Here is a 9,409-nt window from a genome sequence, read left to right on the forward strand (position 1 = left end):
TGTGCATGAAGAAAGAGGCATCATCACAATTTCTGGACAATCATTATTTACTGATGTTTTAAAGTTAAATTTACCTGACAATAGTAAATATTCCAGTTCAAAACTGTTATGAAAGAGGTTAGCACGTTGGAATTCTGCAGTTTCCAGCTGAGCTGTCATTTAAACCACACCCACTCAGCCCAAAAGCACATCATGCACAGAGAATTCAGGTGAGGTGACATTAAGTCTCAACAACTTTGGGGACATTTGGCATGATAAAAATCCTTGATCAACTAGTCCAAAAGCACTGTCACCCATAAGAAACAGGGGAACACACAGCAAAAATACCTATTTCAGCACTTCTTTTACATTATGTTGCTGAAAAGATTCATAGCATAAGCAGTAGTAAGTTAGAGAATAGTCAAGACAAGCCAGGCTCATGCTCCGAGCTCCCTTAGGACACCATTATTACCTTTGTCACATTTTCCTTCCATCATTCAAGTGCCCACCTTAACACTGGCAGTTGGTTTATCATCCCTCACTTGACTGCAAGCTTCTCAAGTTTAGGTAACTGCCTTACACATTTCTGTTTTGCCAGACCAGCTCCTCGCCTTGGTGTTCATTTAATAAGTGACGACTTCCAGGGTTTTAATTTTATTAAACACTGAAAAAGAGCTTGTTAAAATTTCATAATATGATGCACCTCAGATTAGGCAGGCAATATAGTCCGGTTTTTCACTTGAAAATTCAATTACAGGTAGGCATGGTGGCTCATGCCTGTGATCCCAGCACTTTGGGAAGCCAAAGCAGCAGGATCACTCTTTAGAAGAGTTTATCGCTCTTCTAAACTATACATTCTAAACCCCCTCCTATGAGATTTTGTAACTACACCTGCTCTACACCTCTCAGCTCCTAGCTTTTTAATAGCTATATATTAACATGACTTCTCCATCCTACTAGACTGTGGTTTCTTCTAGTCACTTCAGTGTCTCCCCAAAGCTTCACACAGGATTTCAATTCATGTTAAGTCCAGGTAACTGAGCACAAAGCATGGCACTATGATAGCTATATCAGGGGAGCCAGTGAAGTCTTTTTAAAAGAAATTCGGTTTTCCTCATAAAGCAAATACTAAAATATACATTGATATGCATACGCACATCAATTCCACTTTAGAAACAGAAAAATTATCCCTGGGGGAAAAAGTTATTTTTTAATACATTTTTTTGTAGAGATGGGGAGGCTGGCACCGTCTCACTATGTTGCCCAGGCTGCTCTCGAACTCCTGACCTCAAGTGATTCTTGCACCTCAGCCTCTGTAAACTCAGCTGATAGCAATAACCGAAGCACATTCTGAGAATGACCCTGTAGGACTGACACACCTAAATGTGTGTTCTGAGCTAGGGAGTCCCCAAGTGCCCAACCCAGTGATTTTTTCCTTATCTATGATAAACATGTGAGTAATCCCCACCATGGAACATTGGGTGTACAGGGTATCAGGGCCCTGAGTTTTGGGTTAAATGAAGGTTGCCAGGTGGAACTCATTAGGGGGAGGCCATCAAGCGACAATGCTATGTAAACTGCATGTTTGCAGGCAGTTGTGGTTTTCCTGCCCTGCCTGCCACCACTGTACTGCAGAAAGACAGATACGTTGTCCAGCCTGCTGCCAATGGCCCATTTCTATATATAAAGTAGTTCTTCTGTCCAGCCCACCACCACTGAACTCCTTCCCTTGTTTGTAAGCCCCTAATAAAACCCTATGTTTTGGCTGGGCACGGTGGCTCATGCCTGGAATCTCAGCATTTTAGGAGGCCAAGGCTGGTGGATCACCTGAGGTCAGGAGTTCAAAACCAGCCTGGCCAACATGGCGAAACCCCATCCTTACTAAAAAAGTACAACAATTAGCCAGGCATGGTGGTATACACCTGTAATCCCAGCTACTCCAGAGGCTGAGGCACGAGAATCACTTGAACCCAGAGGTGGGCGTTGCAGTGAGCTGAGATCACGCCACTGCACTCCAGCCTGGGTGACAGAGTGAGACTCCATCTCAACAACAACAAAAAGCATGTCTTGTCTGCAGGCTCTGGGAATCTTCTTCAGCCTCTTCAACCTGGTGCCTTCACTACTGAGGTTAATGGGGGTTTGGCGCAACAGTCTCCCAAAGTGCTGGGGTTACAGGCATGAGCTACCATGCCTGGATAAAAGAAGTTTTAAAATAATTTATTACTACATGTTCATTGTAGAAAATCTAGAATATACCAATATGAAAACTGAAGATACAACCTTATGGCCCAGAAGAAAAAATCATGTTTTAAATTATATCTTTCTGCTTTTTCTATACAAACATAGATACATGTTTTGATATATAGTGTATATGCTATTTTACAGCCTTTTCCTGCTTAACACATAGTACACATCTTTTGCAAGTCATTAAACATTTTACAACCTAAATTTTTTTTAACTGCCTAGTATTCCCAAATATGAATTTACCATTATTTAGTCTTTTACTGCTCTTAAATTTTTTCTTTTTTTTTTTTTTTTGAGATGAAGTCTCACTCTGTAGCCCAGGCTAGAATGCAGTGGCACCTCAGACTCCCAAGTAGCTGGAATTACAGGCGCGCACCCCTGCACCCGCCTAATTTTTTGTATTTTTTAGTAGAGACAGGGTTTCACCATATCATATTGGCCAGGCTGGTCTTGAACTTTTGACCTCAGGTAATCTGCCCGCCTTGGCCTCCCAAAGTGCTAGGATTCCAGGCATGAGCCACCATGCCCGGCCTTCATTCGTTGAAACGGTGCTGCAAATAAAAAAAAAAAGATTGCTGAATGTTCCTTCACGTCTATTATAAGTGGCAGTCCTTTTAAACTAGTTCAACAAGTTTTTGGTTTTTTTAATTTTTGTCTTATGGTGCTGATGAACAAGTTTTTTAATCCTGTAAAATGTTTCCATCTTTATAGCTAGAGGTTTGCCTATATCCATCATTACTTACCATAAATTCCATCTTAGAGGCATTATGGGGTCAAAAAAGAAACACACTGCTAAGGCTTCTGATGGATATTGCCAAACCATTCTACAAAAACGTGGTTCTAACATACATTTTTCTCCAGCAGTGTACACTTCTCAGTATTTTAACCTGCACTGAGATTACCATTTAAAAAAAAAAAATCTGTCTGCATAGCATTTGGAAATCAGCCTTCAGGACTTCCCCAGACTCTCTTCTTTTGTTCCTCTAGTCTCCTGCTGCCTGGTCATCTAAATTACACCTCTGCCCTTCCCAGAGCTACTTTTGTTTGTGCTTTTCCACTGCTCACCTCTTCTGGTGGCTTTGCTATAACACTGAAATTTGCCTAGCTAGCATTTTATCCCCTTAGGGCCAAAGTATCAACTAATCTGATGAACTAATCCATGCTAATGCAAAGGGGCTCATTTCCAGCAACATGTATGCAATATAACATGCCGTTTAAGGAAAATATATTGTCTACAACAGCAATGCCTTTTATCTTATAGAGCATTGGTCCTCAAGTTTTGCTGCAATTAAGATCATCTGGGGAACTTTTCTTTTATTATTACTATTATTATTATTAATTATTATTATTGAGACGGAGTCTCGCACTGTTGCCCAGGCTGCAGTGCAGTGGCAATCTCGGCTCACTGCAAGCTCCGCCTCCCGGGTTCACACCGTTCTCCCGAGTAGCTGGGACTACAGGCAACCGCCACCACGCCAGGCTAATTTTTTTGTATTTTCAGTAGAGACGGGGTTTCATCCTATTAGCCAGGATGGTCTCGTGATCCACCTGCCTTGGCCTCCCAAAGTGCTGGGATTACAGGAGTGAGCCACTGTGCCCGGCCGGAACTTTTCTTAAACACTGCTAAGAACATTCATCTCCCAGAGATTCTAAGTAAGTTTGGTATGTGGTGTAACCTTAGCATCAAGTGTTTTTTGTTTGTTTGTTTGTTTTGTTTTGTTTTAAACAGTTCTTAGGTGATTCTAACAGCATTTGTATTTGAGATGAGTCAGAGAGATCCTAAGTAGCTTCTCCTTAGGGACTATGGGGAACCCCAACGAAGAAAAGTGCAATGAACATAATCTCAATAATCTGACTCACTGCACAAGATAAAGGAGATAAAGAGTAGTAAAGGGTGAAGTATTTGCCAATGACAAGAGAATAACATTCACATTTCTTGATGGTAGGCGCCTGACGCTGTGTTAGGAAATAGGCTGAGCTTAATCTCTCAAACAGCTTCAATAGATTTTGTAATTGAGCCAATCAATTCAAACTAAAATTATTTGAGTAACAAGGTTGACGTCATGCTATTTATTTACTTATTTATTGATTTGAGACAGAGTTTCACTCTTGTTGCCCAGGCTGGAGTGCAGTGGCATGATCTCAACTCACCGCAACCTCCGCCTCCTGGATTCAAGCGATTCTCCTGCCTCAGTCTCCCAAGTAGCTGGGACTACAGGCACCTGCCACCAGGCCTGGCTAATTTTTTGTATTTTTAGTAGAGACGAGGTTTCACTATGTTGGCAAGGCTGCTGGTCTCGAACTCCTGACCTCGTGATCTACCTGCCTTGGTCTCCCAAAGTCCTGGGATTACAGGTGCAAGCCACCGCGCCAGGCCATGACACCATGCAATTTAGTAGTAGCACTCCAGGTTTCAACTAGATAAATTATTTCAAGTTTATATTTATTTTATTGCTTCAAAAAAGGTGAGCATTCTTATAGATGTTCCCACAATCCACAATGAACCCTTTGGGACAACTAGAAGACTCACTACAAGTACCAGGCACTTAAATACATTACTAGACCTTACAGCAAACCTACAAGGTAGATATTGCCCTATTTTACAGGGAAAGTTCAGGAAGATTTGAGGTGACACTGGTAAATTGCTTTATTGGGTAGAATATGTTTCCATCTGAATAATGATCTTTCTGATATTTCACAATTTAGAAGAGAAGTGGTAAGAGCCATTTCTCTGCAAATCCACTCCTGAGCCACAGTGTCAGGTGAGAACACTGGTTACCTCATCTATTCCTGACTTCAGATTACACCCACTATCATTCTCAAGCACCACCTGAGGGTATACTCTGTGGAGAACCTTACACAGCCTTGTCCTTGATGGGTTGGCAAGCCTAGCTGGGAAAGAAAAGCTTTTCTCCAAACCTAGCTTGTCCAAGATTACTTATGATGGAGAAGCCTTCTTTGGTGACCTGAAAACTAAGAATAATCTCTGCAGCCAACATAGGAGTTTGACTTTTTCCTGTTTTCCTATGTTTAAGCTATTGTAGAAGACCATTAACCCACCCAGGTAAACACCAAGTAAACATCACTGTTCCTCAATCTTTGAAGGGTATTACTTTCAAATTACATAATTTCATGGGGGAGGAGAGGGATTGCAGGGCTTCCTACACCAAGACTGACTTTATTGACACCAGTACTAAAGAAGGGGATGATCATTTTCACCATGTCAACATTATAGGAAGCAGGAGAAAAGGAAGGGGGACAGAGGTCTATAGTTTCATAGACCTTTCGTAAGAGAGAAAAAGAGCTTTGGAGATGAGAATGTGGCTGAATTCAGGAAAAGCAAATCCATGTTAGGAATGTGCTACAATAGCTACAATACCCTAGTAAGGGGACTTTTCACAGGATAAAGCCCCACAGATTATGTAATCCTACACATAGTGAATGGACAGGGAATAGGAATATAAACCCTCTGGGAAAAATCATCATTTTTTAAAAATCAGCTTTCTCAGGTTGAAATGATTTTTTTTCCTCTTTCTCTAGTTGTCATTTCTGAAAGAAGGAGTTTATACAAATATTCTGAGATTAAAGCCCAAGGTTGTGAGGAGGGAGGAGGCTTAGTTTTGGAGAAGGTTAGAGTTTAGATAGAGCAGGCTGCTCAGAAATACTGTCCAATCAGAGGGCTCAGCCTTGGCTGCAGACTGTAGTTTAGATTTTAGATTCTCTGACACTAAAAATAATGCCTCTTACCATGGAATAAACCAGAGACAGTTACATTTTCCTGTCTATGGGAGGAATGAACACACACCCATGATACAGTGGAGAGAAATGCTACCCTCAGAGAAGTGAGGTTAAGGCAGGTAACCTCACTCAGGAAAAGGTTATCTGACAGCCAAGAACATAAAATAAATGCTGTAGGGCAAGCAGAAAACATGCATCATGCAAACCAGGGCTGCCGCCTCCTCACCTCCTTTCAGCCAGCCCAGACTCCCAGTTCCCGTTCTTGGGCTGAGCTGAGATCTGCCTCGGGTGAAACGCCTCCTCACCTCCTTTCGGCCAGCCCAGCCTCCCAGTCCCCTTTCTTGGGCTGAACTGAGATCTGCCTCGGGTGAAACGAGAAATCCCTACGGTTCCTCAAGTGCTTGGATGGAGAACCCTGCCTGCTGTGTCCCAGAACGGAGCGCTCCACAGCCTGGGGACAATGGGAGACTGCCCTTGCCTGCTTCTGCTTCTAAGGTGGCTGCATTCCCAGGAACCAGAGCCTGCTTTTCCCGAGCTCTCCTAAAAACATTTAACTCACTCTCTGCCGGCCCTTATGGGAGAACGACAGTGTGGGGAAGGGTGGTTTACAAAAGGCTGAAGTGTTTGCCTTTTGACGTTGCAAACCAAGGAAGAGGAAGATATTTAGGACAGACGAAGGTTTAAATAGTTGTCATATTCTAATCAAGCACTTCTTCCCTGTCACAAACGCAGACGGGGAAATGCAGATCTAGCCCGCTGCTAGCAAGAAGGCGAACGCGATACCCTGAAAATTCCTGATTGGACCACCTTAAAAAGCGATAGTCTCGACGCATTAGGAAAAACCGGCGTTTTCGTGGAACCCGGCGGAGGAATTTTGTATCCCCTTCAAATATTGCGTAAGAGGAGGAAGAGAGAAGCAGCGCTGGGCTGCACCTCACCACTTGCTGTGCACCCCGGAAAGTGGCGTCCAGCAGCATCAGCTTCCAGGGGTCGGACACAGAGCCGGGCAGCGGGATGTACACGTAATAGGCGGCCAGCGCCACCAAGGCGGTGAGCAGGACACAGGACGACCTCATCTTCCCCCGGCTCGGCTCGCCAGCAGGTTGGCAAAGAGGAAAGGGCGATGCCACCCGGAGACCTCCGGCAAGTTTCTGCCCGGGGCAGCTGCTCATTCACGCGTTTCTTATAAGCCCAGGAGCCAATCAGAGGCTGCGTCGGGAGGAAGTTGGAGCGCGGACGTGCCCCCTCTACGGTGTCCTTGCAAAGTGTGGCAGTCACTCCAGGTTTGGGGAAGGCTCTGTCGCTGCGGTGGCCGTAGCACAGCGGACCCTGGAGGACACTGGTTTGTACTGCATGCGTGCGAGGATGGCTTTCCTCCTGGAGGGTCTCAAATGGCAAATAGTTTCAGTGTGACGAGTCTCTGGACAAAGCAAGTGGGTCATTCTGACTCAGAGTACTGAGAAAGGAAGTAAAAATTCTGTTTTCTGGAGCCAGACTTGGAGTGGTTTGTAAGTTCTAGCTGATATATGGCAAAAGAAGATACTAAATTCTTCTGGCTCAAGCAATGAAAGACCAGTAGTACATCTAGCACCCACGTCTTGTTTCTAAATTCCATGCTCCAATAAAAGGAACCACGGCTTTTTGACACCACCTCTGGAGAAAAGGCTGATACCAGGATTGGCGCTGTAAAGTACAAGATGAACCTGTTGTGCCAGAGATGCAGAAGTGCTCAAAAAATGATAGGAACTGGTCAAAGGTCCACAGCTGCCAACTTGAAGGGTCTTCTAGTGGCTAAAGCTGGGATAATTTTACCATCAATATGAATCATCATAATGGATTATAACCCATTGATTAAAATAAAACTCAGCAATCTATATTAATATAAATAAATGAAAGAAGAAAGGCTTTTCTTAAAATAGAATGCCAACTAGTAACCACGGAAAATTATAAATGACTGCTAAAACTAGAGGGTAAAAATTTGACACAGAATTTTAGTTCTTCATCAGAAGATCTCTCCACAAATTACTACAAAGGGAACAAATAAAACTTTTCATTGGAGAAACTTGTGGATATCACCTAAAAAATTCTTTCAGTGGATCAATGGTAGCAGAAATACATTTAAACCCAGATTTCTTGTTAATGATTGGGGATGAGGAGGGGTGAGTGAGTACTGAATGGGAGAGAGAAAACTTCACTAGCAAAATTTCAACCAGAAATCCAAAAGGAAAACATTTAAAGACCTATTTCAAGAAAGTAGTAGGATGACAACTCCAAACTTACTGATGAAGGTCTTAAAACACCTAGTATATATAATTATGCATCTTAAGATAGTAATTTTAATTTAATCTAATCAATAGAAGTGAAATAACCATAAATTTGCTTCTGATAATGATATTTTTAGGAAACAGTTGGCTTCCTCTTCAAAGTTGAAGGAAAACTGATAAGAAGGGTACACTTTCATGGTATTTCAAGCAAGTTCTCGCTCTGTTTTTTTTGGGGGGTTGTTTTTGTTGTTTTTTGTTTGTTTGTTTTGTTTTGTTTTGTTTTGTTTTTGAGATGGAGTCTTGCTCTTGTCGCCCAGGCTGGAGTGCAATGGCATTAGCTCACTGCAACCTCCGCCTCCCAGGTTCAAGCAATTCTCCTGCCTCAGCCTCCCGAGTAGCTGGGATTACAGGTGCCCACCACCACGCCCAGCTAATTTTTGTATTTTTAGTAGAGATGGGGGTTTCACCGTGTTGGCCAGGCTGGTCTCGAACTCCTGACCTCGTGATCTGGCCACCCTGTCTCCCCAGTGTGCTGGGATTACAGGCATGAGCCACTGCTTTTAAGTTACTGGTTAAGCTCATAACTCTACACAGATAGGAATGTTTATGTTTAGGTTTGTGTGTGAGTGTATGTGCGGAAAATTAGAAGCTAATCCTTTTTTTTTTTTTTTTTGAAATGGAGTCTCCCTCTTGTTGCCCAGGCTGGAGTACAATGGCGCAGTCTTGGCTCACTGCAACCTCTGCCTCCAGGGTTCAAGCCATTCTCCTGCCTCAGCCTCCCAAGTAGCCAGGATTACGGGTGTCTGCCACCACGCCTGGCTAATTTTGTATTTTTAGTAGAGACAGGGTTTCACCATGTTGGCCAGGCTGGTCTTGAACTCCTGACTTCAGTTGATCTGCCCACCTTGGCCTCCCAAAGTGCTGGGATTACAGCTGTGAACTACCATGCCCAGCCAGAAGCTAATCTTTATGGGTGATTACAAATAATCCTGGAGATATAAACCAAGCTGACTATTGGATTTAGTTACATTACTTGCTTTCAGGAAATCTGCAAAATAAATTCAAGTTTTACTTTGTCGACAATATTTTTCTCCTAGATTTTGACTATATGTTCATGAAAACATAGATCTTAGAGCTAATGACAAAACCAAACTGAACCAAAAACAAACAAGCAAACAAATCCA

At 43.0% G+C, this 9,409-nt stretch overlaps 1 protein-coding gene across 5 annotated transcripts in view; it reads right to left on the bottom strand.

Moving 5' to 3' along the window:
- NCEH1 (neutral cholesterol ester hydrolase 1) overlaps nt 1-7,268 on the bottom strand; it is an 86,548-nt gene extending 79,280 nt beyond the window's left edge. For 3 of the 5 annotated variants that reach the window (XM_011940998.1, XM_011940997.1, XM_011940996.1), the window contains exon 1: nt 6,900-7,268. Coding sequence is in view for 2 of the 5 variants with exons in the window: in XM_011940997.1 (XP_011796387.1) it covers nt 6,900-7,133 (234 nt within the window). In the remaining 3 variants the exon portion in view is untranslated. The remainder of the gene's footprint in view (nt 1-6,899) is intronic. The other 2 variants (XM_011940999.1, XM_011941000.1) reach the window with 2 other exon arrangements.
- Between the last annotated feature and the right edge of the window lie 2,141 nt (nt 7,269-9,409).

This window comes from Colobus angolensis, unplaced genomic scaffold (assembly GCF_000951035.1).
Source record: "Colobus angolensis palliatus isolate OR3802 unplaced genomic scaffold, Cang.pa_1.0 Scaffold197, whole genome shotgun sequence".
Lineage (NCBI taxonomy): Eukaryota > Metazoa > Chordata > Mammalia > Primates > Cercopithecidae > Colobus > Colobus angolensis.